Consider the following 16524-nt stretch of genomic DNA (forward strand, 5'->3'; position numbering starts at 1 on the left):
GTAAATGACACCTATGGACAGCTAACTCATTATTAACATTAAAAATGTCTGATGGTTGACGAAGTAATATCATCTTGCAGTATGTATCACAGTCAAATTGCATTACACTATTAGAGACATAAAAAGTTGTTTTAATAATGAAATGTAATCAACACAGTCTTTTGTCTTTATTAACCTTAGGCACAAGTGCAAGGGTACAAAAACATGACATCACCGAAAGAGGGAAAACTTCTAAATACATATTGCATGAAAAGGCATTGTTGTGATTCTTGTATATAGGTATGCACACATTTATTGTGTTTAAATCAAAAGGGAAGTGAAGACAAATTAACAGGTATAGTGTACAGGAAAAAAACAGGGCGAGTTAACAGTTTTTAAATCAAAATCATCCCCAAAGAATAAAGGTTTTCTCTTTAGATTTTAGAGCTGCATGCCATGACACAGGTTTGTTGTGCTAAAGAAAGACACATTTTGAATCCATCATCTACATTAATAAAAATCTTGGAAACCAGAGCAATAGATAAAGTAATAAATACTATACATAAGTCATATGACTATTTACATGTTTGGGTCATAGGCTGCATGTGTAACTGCTTTGCAATAAAGGCACAGTTTGACTTTAATTATTGGGTTACCTGACAGTTTGATATAACAGCCAACAGAATAAAATAACCTCCACATATAATTTATAGGATGTGTTAAATGCCCAAATAATGCTGGTTTACATTATCCTGGTTGGAAAATTGTCAATTCATTTAATGTATTGCACAGTCTATTCATTCAGGAATAAGAATGGAATAAACAAAGCATTTGGTTGCATAGCTGAAACATATTTCAAATGACACATTTATTTTATGGTGTCATCCTAAAAGCTAATAATGTATTTCTGAATTTCCAAAATTTCAAACTAGTTAAAACATTGCACACCCATTTTGAGTACTAAAACCAACTTGAATCGAAGAACAAAAACTACATCCACCAGTATGTGTTTACAAAAAGTAAACCACCAGTTCTGTCTTTTTTACTTTTACACAGCAGGCAGCCATCACCACGTTTTCGCTAGGTAAAAAACAGCAACTATAACATAGATGGGGCCTGTCTCAAAAATCTCTCAGTTATCAGCCTCACTACACCAACACTGATGATTCTTGACAGGCACACAACTGGCTCGGTTAACTCTGCGTTACCAAACAACAAATCAATGAAAGTGAATTTAATCAGAGATAGGGGTCAAAATGTTTACCCTTTTAGGGAAATTGCAGCAACAAAAGTTCTATTAATGATATCATTAATATAATCAATTAAAATGATAAATGTTTCTGAAATACTAAATGCACCACTCAAATACAAAAAGCAAGAACATGAGTACAAAAAGCTGAAAATAATTTAACAATCAAATAACATTACATCATAAATCAATGGGAACACATTGGCTTTAATATGTGGTTGACATGAGTAGCCTCAAGTGGAAAGTAAAAGATTACTAAAATTTGAGTAATCACTAATATACTGACTTTATACATAGCTTTTTACTTCTAGCAGCAGGCTACTGCATACAGTGGAAAAAAAACTTTAAGAAATGCAGTACCACCCAAGTTAATTGGTCAAATATTCAAAGTCAAAACTTCTACCAACCCACACTGCTAATTTTTCTTTTGGCCTGTGCCTCCCACCCTAGTATGTTTCTTCGGACAAATACATTCTGCCCTCCTAGCTAGAAAGGCAGACAATAACACTCAAGCAAATCTTGCTACTCTATTCTACAATATATGTTCCAATTTACAAAACTCTTTGAGTGGTGAAGTCATAAAATAGAAAACAGCAAACGCACACACATAGTAGCGCCATCCAAAAAACAAAATTGCTCATTGGCTGTAAGGTGGCACTTGGGCCAAAATGGCTGAAGCGCTCTTTTAGAGGCTTTGCTTAATAGCAACAGTGAGCCACCTCACATTATTATGTATATATAGATATAGATATAGATATAGATATAGATATAGGGAGAGGGAGAGGGAGAGGGAGAGAGAGAGAGTGCAGCAGTCCGTTGGAATTTGAGCTCTCATAGAGCCACTTCACTGAAAACTTTGCTGACTAACTCACTAGTCTTGCTTCGTGAGACAGGCCCCAGTTCACGTTTTGTTATGTCCCCATACTAAACCTCACCTTTTCACCTGAACATGAGAAGTGACATTTAGGATTCACAGTATTTGTGGTTAAATAGAAACCACAAGTGGAGGACCACCTCTTTTTACAGCATAGTTTGCATTCAGAGTAAGCCAAGCCAAAGTTTAAAAAAAGCTTTTGTTGTTAAACAAGGCAAAGTCCTCATGTTACACTCTACATAGTGTTCAATACCCACGGCATTAATGTACCCACCGTTACTAGTGTCAGAACACCGCCCACTTACGCACTCATACCATGTTGAGAGTTGTAAATCAAAGTGCAAAACCAACATCAAAAAACATTTAAATATCCCACTTCATCTTTGCTGATATACTGTAAAATGTTTTCAACTGTGGTACCTCAAACCACACCAAGGGAGCTTGTAACATTTCATCCATGAATCGCAATATCCTCCAAGTTTGTTTCAGTCCATTTTAGTCCATTTTTCTCTTTCCCACATCTACACCTGTAAACCCAAAGCAATGAGCCTGGTTAAAAAAAAAAACACTCAGCATAGTAAAAGTGTCACAGAAAATCTTGAGAAATTCTATCAACTTACAGAACATTTGCTTGCGCTAGGAACAATATCACCGAGAGAGATCACATCATCAGCACCGATACTTTCTTCAAGAGTCCCAAGCTGAGCTCTGCAAACCACAAAGGAGCAGTGTTAAATGAGATACAACATGAAACACTGGGTTTGTGTGTATGTTAAAAATCAAGTGAAGATGAATTTAAAAACTCAAAATACTAACAAGGCTTTTATGCTTTTCTTTAAAAAGAACTCAGAATTACTTCCAACCTGTTTTCTGATCTTTGCCACTAGATGGAGATTCTAAAGATGCTGCACCACCTTCTCCCATGCTGACTTTCCTGAGTTTCTGGTTCAGTTACATTTTTGCCATTACTTCATACTCTCAGGCCACCTTCACTCCCAAACTGTGTACCACCCACAACTGGTTTCAGTTGGGTTCAGTCAACAGAAGATTAAGACGTTTAATTAAAGTTTAGTTATCGACTAATCTGCTGGAAATGTTCTTACTGAATTTATAATATACAGATTTATCTATATAAAATTGTAAAATTCTAGAAAAAAAATATATATTATCAAATAATAATTACACTACACATTTAATCATTAGCTATAAGACAGTATCATATTTTACATACAATATTTTCCCTCTTACCTCTTGAGGGGGCTGTGGTGATGGTCTTTGCTCAGTGTGTTGTTTAAATCCACTCCCGCTGACCTGCTGGTATCCTGAGGCAAAACAGGGTTTCCCAAGGAGGAGGAGACGGCCGTGTCTTTAGCATTGCCAACAGCGTCCCTGGGTGGTAAGGTCTTTGGGAGGAGGTCAGGACGACCTGAATGCATGACTGGGAGGAACAGGAGGAAAAACTGTTAATACAAATGCTGATACATGCCAGGAGACTGAATCTCCGCGGGTATCAGTAAACAAAATTTGCTTTCAACGCTCCCGCTGAAAACTTTAATCCCATTTCCAGTTCTTACCATTGTCACCTTCGGTGTCTTCTTTGGTCTCAGAGCTTACTTGATGTTGGAGTAAAGGGTGCTGGCTGTTATGGGTCAACAGAGAAAGCCCAGAGCCAGCTGTCTTTTTCAAAGGAAGATGTGCCACTGCACGGCGCTTCTTACACGGGGAGGGTTTTACTGGATACAAGGGAAAAATGGTTGCATGTAATCAAATCTAACTGAATTCAACTTTAAAAGTATTTAGACCACATATTTAATTCTACTTTATTTTCAAATATAGCACACAGTCATTGTAATGACAAATAAAATCGTGCACAATTACTCTCCACAACTACCAATGCTCCATGACAGGCGAGCCATGCATTTTAAAGGAAATAAAACAACAAAAACAACAACGTGCTTGCCCCTGGCCCGTATCCAAGTGCGCCACACAAGCCTGTTCACAAACAGTCCTAAAGTGCATATTCATGTTCATGCACACATAGATACAGTATATACTTACATAAGATCTTCTTGAAGACTGTATTTAGCATGAACTTCTGAAATCGTTCGGCGTAGAAACTCGGCCTGTGTACTGACACAGTATCCTAAAGAGAAGGAATTATTGAAGGGGTTAGACATATATGTTTTAGTTTATAACGTAGTTTAACGTAGTTAACTGATGCTAGTAGAGGTTCCATACCCCATCATGAACCAGAGCTTTCCACGAGTGTTCAAGCCTCTTCGCAAACCTGAAAAACAACAACACACAGAGCCTGGATTACTCAGAGAAGTTTCGCAATCAAACATATTTGGTTTCAAATAACACATTCACAACAGAAACATTAAACTGACATCCACTTCAAACTTCATCATTGTGGCTCATTCACAAGCATCCAATCATAGTCATGCATGGCCATTACAAACGGACACTTATGATACTCTGATACTCTTATGCTAACACCACTTCAGGCTGCAGCACCCTCCACCATCCTGACCGCCTTCTAATGCGCTGTATTTTTGTAAGATTTAAGCTGATGATACCCAGAGCAACTTTTAGAGCAATCGTGCAGGGCAACGTTGCCGTCAATGGTAATGAGTAAAGATTACTACCGTAATCCCCTTCCCCCACCACTCCGCCACCCATCGCCGCTATCCGTTCAAAACATAGTCGGACTTGCCACTAGCAAGATTGCCCAACAACATTGCTCAAAAAGTTGCCCCATGTATCATCAGCTTTAATCTTCATGTATTTTTCTTTTATTGACAAATCTAATTTTGTCTGACCATTTGTGCAACATATTATGCAACAATACAGGAGGTCGTCTATCTACTGCACGCCTGATGGAACAGATACGTCTCTATTTTAATTATTTCAGCTGTCTACACAGGACATGTAAAAGCTAAACATGTGCTTAAGTATAACCAAAATTGTATTTTAAGCTTCATGTCTACTTTACTTCTGCTTTACTGCAGTGATTGCGTGTTGGGCTCTGAGTGCTGCTGAAATGCAGGTGACCTACACTCAATACTGAGCCTGAAAACATCTTGTGTAGACATACAGAGCACTGAAGCTGCTGTTCTGCTTACGTGCTGTGTAGACATTGTGTAAGTGTCACTGACTAAACAAGTGGTGTATAGATACACAAAAATGTTGGACTCTTTACCTATAAGACTGCAGAATGTCAATGATACCAATATACACCAGCAGTCTCTCGCCTTTTGCGTTTCGTGCTGGAATTCCTCCCGTTCTGTAAAACAAAACAAGAGGAAATCATTATTGAGTGTTATTTCTTTTCGCTCAGTAAATGCTTCTTTGTCAGAAACCGTTTCAAGGAAGTTGCCTCACACATGACCTCTCTGTGGCCACAGAAATAGTGTCACTCACTTGTCCTCCGTGTCCAGTGATCCCATGCGCCCTGCCTCAGCCTGGATGGCCTCTATAGCAGTGCTATACAGGGACTTTTGGCCTTGCGGCCTCATTTGGTCCACAGCCCCAGCTACGGCCTCCTCACTGACCTGCTCTCGACAGGCCTGATCTACATTGTGGATTCCCACCAGAAGGCTGTAATCCATTATCTTAAAACTTTGCAAAACCTAAATGGAAATCGAGAAACACAAGTGCTGTGATATATTTTACTACTAGACCATGTGTGCAATTTGATCTAAAATGCAGTAAACTGAAGTTCTTACCAGACAGTCTCTGTGGATGGTCTTGGAAACAGCATTGTACGTGTCCCCTTCCATTAACAGGCCCTCAGGCATGTCCTGGATAAAATCCAGGTCCTTGTACGTGGGAACAGCCTTTTCTCTCTCTTTAGCTGAGGCTCGTCGCTTGTAGGTTGAGCCCTTTAGATCATACTTGAGGTGCATTCGTACAGCGCTAGGGAGCAGATTGTTCATGACTACAATACGGATGTTCTTACCCGCTGCCTGGACACAGTAGAGTCCATAAAACTTTGGTAGTAAGGTACGCTTGTTCTGGTTCAGGTTCTAAAGGAGAGCAGAGAGCATAGAGGTCAAATATTAAAAAGACATTAAAACAGATACCAACTTGTACCAAAAGCCCTTCACTAAATCTTACCATGAAGTATCCAGGAAGCAGTTTCTGCAGAAATTCCGCCTCTTTGTGTTGCACTGTCTTGATGATGTACTCATCATCCCTAGAGAGGTAGAACAGAGATCCACTGGCCCCGGAGTTTGACAGCTCGATCAGCGGCTCATTGCACAGAGAATACTGTAATCAGACCAGAGCACAGTGGTTACAAATGTGATAGCAACCAAACAAGAACACAGACTTACAGGTTAAAAACAGGAAAATCAATAGTCAGCTGTGCTTTTACATCGTCAGCCGCCCCACCTCAAGTGTCTCACCACTTCCCTAGTATCACTCTTTCCAGTTCCTCAATCACAACTTTCTTCTCACACTTCACACCTCTTTCCCTTTCTTCAGAGCTTTACTGTTATTCAAGCTGGGTTTTTTTTGCACATTTACTAAGTGTAAAAGACGCTGAGTAAACAAGAATACCATGTAGTCATCAGGCCGGATGCCAAATATCTCCCTGTAGTAGCGAAAGGCCATTGGGGCATATGTCTTGAAACGGAAGTCTCCATAGTGGTGGGCCGGTGTGAGGTTACTGCCCTCACTGCCAGAAAAAGAGAGGCTGAGGATTAGCTACACCACATACAAGGGAGGTTAAGTCATGGAGTATTAATTTAGTACAGACAAAACTTCCTGTTACAGGAAATAAAGCATACATGTAATCACCTTCATAGCACGACTCACCTTGGAAAGAAGATGCTTTCCATCACTTCAAAGTCCTGCAGCAGCACGTCTCTCTCAGGTTTCTGGGTTAAGCTGCCCACCGTGTGTGTGATGCCTAACTGGATAGCACCTTTCAGGGCAGATGATGTTGTCTGGAAGACAGAGAAAACTGACATTTATCAAATGACAAATGCAGTTTAGATCTGTCTTGGGTAGATAACCTGGCCACACTGGCAGATAATTTTAGCAGATTATCAGTTGATTATACACAGCTTTAAATGATCACATGCAGTTACAAAGTTTGAGTAAGCATGCTTTAAATTTATGCACAGTGGCTGATAAAAGAAATTGCACAAAAACAAGCTGTCTTTGATGGATGAGCTCTAAGGTCTATTTCACACATTCGCACAACAGATCCATCAATATCTTGTAGCCAATCATAATCAAGCCCCTACAAAAGGATTTGACAAAAATTTCCATTACCATTTGTAAATTGTGACGGACATTTTTAAACTATTTCATAGACTAAGCGATTAATCGAGAAATTTAGCAGCAGATTAATATATAATGAAAATAACTTTCAGTTGCAGCTCTAAGTGAGTGAATGTCAGTCAGTGATGGCTGATTTCCCACCTTCTTGTATGTCGTCTCCCCTTTAGGATCAATTCCACGATGGCCGATGGTCTTTTTCATGGTCTGAGACATGCTAGTGCTTGGACTCTGTCAGTACAAACACGGTGGAAGGGAGAATTACAAGATGAGGATTACTAATTCCAACTCTACACTTTTCTCATGTTTCAAAGAGGAAGTAATAGAGGCTGTGTCAGCTAAATATCAGCAATCTGCTGTCAGAGATGAACACAATGAGTGTTTCCTAACTGACGCAGAGCTAGACTATGCATTTCTTCCAAACAAAATCAGTTATTTCTTACCTCGGGAAAAGCATTTTTTGGAGTCCCAGTCGAATCTGCAGGGAGAAAAGGGATGAAACATACAAGTTACACAAGAAATACACTAAGACATTAGTTAATGAAACAACTGCAATTCTCACATTAGATGCATTCATATCAAACACAGCTTGAAAAAGCTTCCCACCATTCCCTAATTTTGAAAACAGCGGAGTGCAGAGGCGCTTTGAAACAATCATGCAGACGCACCTTGTTTATTACCTCTGAGAGAAGACAGTCTCCTCCAGAACTGACTCTGCAGGTCTTTGGTGCAATGGGAGGAATTAGATAAGTATGCTATTACTATTAACGTGAGTTTAAACAGGGCCAATGAATGTCATGATCTCTTTAATTGAAAGTAATGTTGGTGGAAGTCCAAAGTCGACATTTCACCTAAATAGTTTACTGTTGTCTTCTAAGGAACACACCCTAAAAAGGGAAACGACATAATGGTGTCATACTTTCAGTTTGATTTCATATTATGTATAGTAATAATGGTGAACTCCAACGACACTTAAAACATAAGACAAGATAATACTTTATTTATTTTTATTTATCTCCAGCGGGGGAAACTCGGGTGTTACAGCAGCAAGTTACAGGATAGCTGCACATCGGTAAATAAATAAATAAAATAAACACAACAGAAAGTTGTGGGTATTTACCAAGCTAGGAGTGTCTAATAAAAATATGATATTATTCACATTATGGGAAACATAGGCTTGACACATACCAGGGATTATGACATATATATATATCTGGACATTTATATATCATGTTTTTACTCAGTCTTTGGTGAATCCCACAACTTTAAGGAAGTAGAATAGAAAATTGCTGGAGTTCCCTTTGAAAACTTTTTTTGTTGTTGTTAAAAGGTGCCGTAGATTAAGGCTCATACTTCAGGGTTTCTACTAGAAAATGTTTACATGCCTTAATGTTCAAAATACACATTATTTCTCACACTGTCCACTGCTTCAGCTCCTCTTTTCACCCTCTGTCTGAACACTCCATTTTAGCTCCTATCTCTTTAAAAGTCCCCCTCCCTGAAAGCCCACTTGCTTCTGATTGGCCAATGTCCCTGAGAACAGCAGGTGCACCGGACTTGGCTCCACAGGCCTAACTGATTACTGAACAAAAACACAACTTTATGGCTGTGTTCACACTGCAGGCCAAAGTGACCCAAATCTGAAGACTCAGACCTGTTTATTTTTTACAACATTGTATACAAGTCACATGAAATCTGATCTTTTCCAGTTCAGATGTGGGCCACTTTCGTATGTGGTCCAAAACCGAGACTGATCGGAATTTTTGAAATGCGACCTCAGTCGGGACAGTCAGATCAGTCAGATCGGAATTCATGCAACTCTATTCTCACTATCTGGCCCTAGACGTAGCCGCATTGAACGAATCTCCACAAAAGCCATTATTAGACATGTGGCTCTCTATCGTCTTTACCTCACTATCATCTGTTCACAGATTCCCTTATTTCGACCTGAAATCTACCGGTTTGCGACCCATCTTCTGAGTCACGTGCATGCTACTTGTCCAAGCGTACACAGTAGGGAGAGAGAGAGAGAGATTATGCGTTGTACAGTGCCCGAAACAGATATGAATGTAATGAAAAGGACAAAAAGTTGTAAACACTTTATTTTTGGGAGAAATGTGACCAAGGAGGAAACTGAGACAGGGCAATGAAAAACGTGAATCTCCCCCTGAAAATCAGGAGCGTTAACTTAAGCCTAGTTCACACGATTTTTTACCGATTTGCAGGGCTGTGTTCGGGGGTAAATCAGCGATCGCCAGTTATTATGTGTGAACTACTCAACAACACATCAAAACGGCTCCCCAACACATTTCTGACACATTGCAGACGGCAGCCACATATCTAGCATGGCAAATATCTGGAGGAGTCGGCCGACTCAACATCCACATCCAGCCAATGAGAGCTGGCAGCTACTTTTCACTGCAAAACACTTTTTACTCACCTCCAGCTCTCTCTGTAGCACGGATTATCCCTGCTACCTGCATGTGCTAATCCATTATTTCACACATATTCTTTGTCTTTATAATTGCTAACTTTATAATAACAAACAACAGCTGTTTTGTGTGTAGGTTTGCGTCATTTCCTGTTTCACGTGTTTTCTTGACAAAACGCGGATTGGAGACCTGCGTCAGGTGACAGAGCCGCTGTCAACTCGTGTAGTGTTTGACCCTCTGTCACCGATCAGTCACGTAGTGTGAACGCCACGATTTCAAGACGGCAAGTTGTGCAGTCCGAACAGCACGGCGATCGGCCAACACTGAAAGTCGTGTAGTCTGCACCAGCCTTTAGCAAGTATCAGCTAAATGGAGCTGACCTCTGTGGCTTCTTGTTTACTTCTGAACGAAAGCCTGCTCCAAATGGCATCGTTTTATTCTTCTGAACATGCGGGTCACACTTAAACAATAATTTGAACTGTCAATCAAAAAAAATCAAATGTGGGCAATAAATCAGAATTGAGCATTAATGCTGGCAGTGTGAGCGTAGCCTATGATTTATTTAATGGTTTTGGTGAAACTGGATTTTCTGGGTTTCCCTCTGATGTTCTCCGGCTGCTCTGCATCACATTTTGGTGATTTACGGAGTTTGTATGTTACCAGTTACTTTAGACACTAACTACTGCTAACAGTAGCTGCCGCTTGCCACTCAGTTAGCAGTGCAGCCAGATGTCTTATTACTGATTCTGACTAGACTGGAAACTTGGGGCTCTGGGGGTTTGTTGGTGTTTACACCTAAAACATTAGTACGGAAGCTTTGGACCACTGCTTCAGAGCCAGCTGATAACAGCAGCTACAGTTATCAGCAGCTAACGGTAGCTGTAGCGTTAACGACAAGTAAAGGAACTTCATAAAATACCGAGTTGAGGCAGAGCAGCTGGAGTACATCAGAGAGGAAACCAGAAAATATTTACCTTTCCTTCATAATCATAAAAGCACTTTCTGTGAGACATACTAAACAACCTCCAGCTCTGGCTTGATAAGCTTATATGACCACTGCTTTAGTTTATGTAAATTTTGTGGGCATAAACATTTGTGATCCAAGATGTTATGGAACATCTAGCACTTGTTGGCATTCACCCGTTTTTCCAGGGAATTTTGCATTTGCAAGATTTACATATGAAGGAGGAATCAATGGTGATGGAGGCTCACGGTATGTCACTTACATGTACTTAACTCTTTCTATTCAACTATGCCAAGGTTAATGCAGTTTTCCATTCTATGGCACCTTTAAATGGCCCTATTTCCTGCTGCTAATTTCCACTCAGTTGCCAGTTGTTTTTTAAATAAACCTAGCTAAAACTATTGCAGGCTCTATACTGAGAAGTGTGTTTGACCACCACATTTATTTAAGTAGTAAAACACCTCTCAGTACAAGTTCAACACATTACAGTCTCAAAAATTACTATAAAGTTGAGTCAACACATGTCCTCATCCTCAGACATGCTTAGACCCAGCAGTGAAGATCATCTGAGGATTACATTTATGAGGTGCACACAGGTTTTGTATTGAGGAAGATGAAAGTGAATAAACCAACTAACTTTGAGTCTGTTAAGCTGCTGACCAATAAGTGTCTGCCACAGGACCCATAACGAGTCAATGTTCATGTATCTGTATCACTTAAGTGGACAACTCATTCGACCTTATGTCAAACGCATCTGATTTATCTTTTTCAGGGAAAGGCGGTGTATAATAATACAGTAATGTTACTTACAACCAGAGGGGCTCTGCAGCCCTGGAGGCTCCTCTGCGGCTGCGGCCATTCAGACCAGAAACAACACTCAGACACGGTTGTGGTGAAACTCAGACCCCGACTCACTCCTGGACATCCACAGTTGTCAGGCTTCTCTTTGTGAGCGTTTCAGGTAGATGGGGCTCTGTGTAAGTTAGACAAAAATACCTCATTTACAGCAACAGCCACAATATTGACAACAACCACGTTGACTGGCTCTACTAATGGAGCTGATCTGAAAATAAAAAGGCAACTGACTGATGACTAAGGTACGTTAACTTACGGAACTGCTAATGTATGGTAAGAGCAGTGCATGTTGAAACATGTCGGCATGAAAGTTGGCAAAATGTCTGGATTGCGACATATACTTAAACAGAGGCGAGAGAGTTAACTGCTAAACTTTTCTAACTTTAACCCGAGCTAAGTCCGTGCGCTAATAAGTAACCAAAAAACAACACAAACGGTCAACTCACTTGAAAATCTTGTGAAGGAGTTCTCGTCGCTTCTAGAAGAAGAAAATAAATAGAATAATCCCCTTTTTTTTTTCTTAAGGCACTGTTTCCCCCTAAAACTAATAAACAAGGAAGCAGTGCGGAAGCAGTGGTTTTGTGTCAAGTTCTTCTAGCGCGAGCAAGGACAGAACTTCCGGCTGAATTTATTTTTCAAAACAAAACTACTAAGGCCTTTATTCTGTACAGAATGTGTCCATTATATTTATTATATCTGTACGGATTGAAGTATTGATTGTGTGTGGTTCAATTAATAGGCTATATTTCAAGAGATTGAGATCTAAAACCACATTTTGCAAAGTCACAAATAACTACATCTGATAAAAAGGAAAGTAAGGTGACTGTACTACAAAACAGCAGTTAAAGAAGAAGTGTTAAGTGGTTTTAATTAAGTAAAAGTTTCCACAATGTCAACATACTCTGTATATCTGTCAACATACTTATTTCTTTATTATAATCCATTATATTTTAAAATTTTGAATTGTCACCTGCCACCTGAATTTTGTGTTTCCCTTTATATAAATAAAGACATTTCCAACATACATTGGTGCAGAAAATGTCTCCAGTATGCAGGAAATTAAGTGTCCTCAAGATTTTTAGATCTTCTCATCCTGTTCTCATGAACCCAATATTGTGCATCGTCACGTCTCTTGAGCTAAGTGCATCGTCACACCCCTAATCGGAGCCCTTATGTCCCCACCTTTCAACACAGAGTGGCGCCCTTTAAATTCTATAAATGTACAGAAGTATTGGCAGCAAAATGGAATATGAAGTATTTAAATGAAGTATTCATTATGCAGGAGAATAACTCCTGTCAGTGTAATATTATTATAGATTATATTAAAGTAATACATTAACATGTAAGCAGTATTTTCAACTTTATAGTTGGTCGAAGCTGAGCAAATGTTACCCTCTTTATTTACTTTGGGTAGTTAAATCTATAATAAAGCATCACGTTGTGTAAATTCTTCATAGGTTGCATACGTATTTAACTTTAAAATATCTAGTAACTATGCCTGTTAAATAAATTCAGTGGAGTAAACTATCATATTGGCCTCTGCAGGACAATATAGTTAGATGCATGAAGGGTGGAAGTACTCAGGTAAAGTACAACTACCTCAAATTGTACTGAAGTAGCGTAAATGTGCTTAGTTACATTACAGCAATTACACTGCAGCAAAACAGTACCTCTGTAAATGCAACCTCTCGATACTGTGCACACAGTAAAAGGTCTATTTTAAACAGAAAGCGTGATAGAAAACAAAATATTTAGCAACACATACAACCATAAGTAGAAATGCCCCCATTTGATTGTATTTGGGTTTTTTTATTATCACAAATAGTATTATTTCTTTAAGTTTCTGCAGGTTTAGGTTATTTAGATTTACAATATTGTCTTTTATTTTGAAACCAAACAGAAAATGTTCTGCTCATTCTTCTGGTTGTCGTGATCTGCAGCAAATAACACTTAATATATAACATCTCAGTCAAACAGGGTTAAGATTTGTTTTAAATGTTTATTTATGACTTTTACACTTTGCTATTCAGACTAAGCAGGACAGTCAAACTTTTCTTAATGATCAACCTTTTTCTTATTTGAAGCAGCCAATGTGATGTTTCTCTATAGTTATGTGAATATAGCTTGTTGAGTGACAACAGAACTTTCATGTATTTATTTCACTTTTATTTCTCTAAAAGAATACTACAGCAAACTATGAAATCCACTCAGGACACAATTTATTTGAGTTATAACAGTGAACAAGTGGTTAAAATACAGAGCTGTCAAAATAATCACCGACTTCAGCTGTTATCATCCTGTATTAACACAATCAGCATGTCCTGTCCTTCTCTGACCATCTGTGATCTGCAAGATGCACAACAATATTAGTTCAGCATTATCTCTATTAGCTTAATCACACAAAAATCATTATTTTATCACATATAGATACTTTTAGATAACTGTTTTGCTGTGTTTCTCTTTATAATGTATAATATTTACATTTTACCGTTTTCTACCTTTAACAAGCATTGGCATTGAAGATGAATCCTGGCTCCTGGGGGACTAGGGGTGCAGTGTAGCCTGGGATTGGTTCATAGTTTGGGTTTGGCAGCTGGCTGTCGAAGCACTTCCACCGCACTTCTCCTGTTTTTGCACAGCACTCATATGGAAGAGTCATGGTGGCATATTCTTCCATACAGAACTGGGACAGGGCTTGTTTCCACTGCAAGAAAAAGGTACTTATTGTCTTGTTTCCCAAGAGTCAGAGAAAAGCACACCTCATCCTCACAAATTCTCATCACCCTTTTTTCACTCAGTAGATGTCTTTACAGTAAATGAGACTAGTAAAAGGTATACAGGAATTCCTTAAATACTTTTATTGTCATTTATCTTTTAATCTACTGATGGTGATTCTGTAAGAACTGAGAAATTGAGGTATCTTTGTCACCATTTGTCTTTCCTAGTATGAAAAGACCTTTTATTCAGTTTTTGAATTATGACTAAAATAATCTTAGGTATATGAGGGAACCTATACATCTATTAGTTTATGTAGAGGACCCTACAGAAAAACAAAATGGAAATAACAGGGGGGAAATAACTTAAAACTACTAACTCTGTGAGTATTTGTGCTTGCTGTTGAAGGTGAAAATGCACAAAATGCAATAGCAGTTTTTGATAAGTGATTAGAATACTTTATGATATATAATTGGAATACTTTATCTGATGTATCTCACTAAAGCAGTCAGGCTTCCTCACCTTGAATATCAACTTTACTATTCATAATGTTTGTTCATTGTCAGTTGTGTCTGTCTTTATTTGTCTTTTGGATCGGGAACTGAGTTTCTCCCCAAAACAAACACAAACACACAAGCAGAGACTCACAGCTTGTTGGGTGCAGCAGAGGATCTGGTAGCTCTGCACTTCTACTTGCCCACTGCAGCACAAACTGTACCACGACTCCAGACGGTTGATGGCGTCTCCACAGCGGCGGAAGAAGCTGGCACCGGACTTCAGGAAGAAGCTGGCTAGGTATCTGGGACGACCCTGACTGTAATAGCAAATGGCAGCCAGGTTCTGAGCCGTGGGGCGGGCAGGCGGGAAAGGGACGTCAGGCTCGTTTAAAGAGTTTCTGTGGGTCTCTGGGGAAATAGAACATAAAGCAGCACAGAAGTTAACATTGCAGTTTGAAGAGTACATTGCATATAAAATACTCAAAGAATGTAGAAGAAATTACCTGCCACATCGGCACCATGAAGAGTCAGCAGTGCAATTATCCAAAATCCTGTGAGGCCTCCAATTGAAATCATAGCTGTAGGGTTCTAGTAGAAGTGTGGATTTGGAAAAGGCAGATTTGTCTCCAGCAAGTTGATCAAAAATATTATGACTGGCTCAACCACCAGCTTATATGGGTGAGAGGAGTGACTCTGTGGGCGTGAAATGATTGGAAGTGGGGGTGGATGGGTCGAGAGGAAGTGGTAGTGTCTGTGTCAAAGTGTGTGCGTGTGTGGTGTCAAGATAAACACCCAATTCACTGTGAAGCCAAGGAGTTTATTCAGATCAGTGTAATGGTAAAAAAGCAAATTATAGGGACACACTGGAGGAATCCAGGAGAGCCCTCTTTTCAAGAATGGCTCACGGGAAAAAAAGTGGCATCATATGAACAGATGTCTTTAAGGGTAGGACGAAGAAATATGTGGCAAAGTGGGAAGACTACTTGTACACTAGACTACATTGTAAATATGGACAGACCTTGAAGTACAGCGCACAGATGCTACATGTGTATCAGAATGAATGTGTGAATTAGATTAGATTATAGTGATTTGTTATTATTAGTATTATTTTATTTATTACTTTTACTGTTATACATGTATGTGTATGTATGTGTATATATGTTATTAATGAATCCGTGTTTGTGTGTATATATATGTCCATAGAAATAATTTCATTTGTTGAGAAAGTGACTATGCTTATATCAATAAAATCAGTAAATGAAAATCTAAAAAAAAAATGCTAATTACAAAAAAAGATAAACACAAAATGTGTGTTTGAACATGCAAAATAATTTTTACAAGAAGCTCTTTGGCCAAGGTCATTTAAGTGTACATTCATAGGCGATATAATTAATCAAGTCCATGTTGACACATGTTCTAATAGACCTTTTGAATTATCATTAGAGGAAAAGTACAGGTGTTACTAATACATAATCAGTATGTATAATGTATCAGGTGTATATGATCCTTGATAACATTAACAATGGCTCTGTTCCGTTCAAGTGTCCCATTAAGCCATGACAGTGTGACAGTAAACCTGCATGAACAATACCAGGACCAGGAGTTACACCTGTGCTTTTTCTACTGACACGTGAAAAGCAGATATCATATCACCACACAGAACTCAAAAC

The 16524-nt window shown here is 39.0% G+C and overlaps 2 protein-coding genes across 4 annotated transcripts; both read right to left on the bottom strand.

The window, feature by feature from the left end:
- Window positions 1-143: 143 nt before the first annotated feature.
- On the bottom strand, window positions 144-12243 carry LOC119907889 (phosphatidylinositol 4-phosphate 5-kinase type-1 alpha-like). Of its 2 annotated transcripts, none has more exons than XM_038725582.1 (16): window positions 12089-12243; window positions 11598-11760; window positions 7835-7869; window positions 7536-7622; window positions 6924-7054; window positions 6666-6783; window positions 6222-6374; window positions 5831-6130; window positions 5526-5734; window positions 5305-5388; window positions 4341-4389; window positions 4161-4245; window positions 3677-3835; window positions 3351-3540; window positions 2723-2810; window positions 144-2629 (listed from the first exon to the last, which is right to left on the bottom strand). In XM_038725582.1, the coding sequence occupies exons 2-16, from the start codon at window positions 11644-11646 to the stop codon at window positions 2624-2626; spliced, it is 1743 nt and encodes a 580-aa protein (XP_038581510.1). In that variant the 5' UTR covers window positions 11647-11760; window positions 12089-12243; the 3' UTR covers window positions 144-2623. The 2 variants fall into 2 exon arrangements, with proteins under 2 accessions (XP_038581510.1, XP_038581511.1); XM_038725583.1 differs by lacking the exon at window positions 12089-12243 and adding an exon at window positions 11899-11984.
- Window positions 12244-13631: 1388 nt separating this feature from the next.
- On the bottom strand, window positions 13632-15518 carry LOC119907891 (extracellular matrix protein 1-like). Of its 2 annotated transcripts, none has more exons than XM_038725585.1 (4): window positions 15358-15518; window positions 15006-15262; window positions 14141-14346; window positions 13632-13988 (listed from the first exon to the last, which is right to left on the bottom strand). In XM_038725585.1, the coding sequence occupies exons 1-3, from the start codon at window positions 15428-15430 to the stop codon at window positions 14143-14145; spliced, it is 534 nt and encodes a 177-aa protein (XP_038581513.1). In that variant the 5' UTR covers window positions 15431-15518; the 3' UTR covers window positions 13632-13988; window positions 14141-14142. The 2 variants fall into 2 exon arrangements, with proteins under 2 accessions (XP_038581513.1, XP_038581514.1); XM_038725586.1 differs by having other exon boundaries at window positions 14131-14346.
- Between the last annotated feature and the right edge of the window lie 1006 nt (window positions 15519-16524).

This window comes from Micropterus salmoides, unplaced genomic scaffold, assembly GCF_014851395.1.
Source record: "Micropterus salmoides isolate LMB-PRFRI ecotype aquatic unplaced genomic scaffold, ASM1485139v1 Ms_hic_scaffold_17, whole genome shotgun sequence".
NCBI lineage: Eukaryota > Metazoa > Chordata > Actinopteri > Centrarchiformes > Centrarchidae > Micropterus > Micropterus salmoides.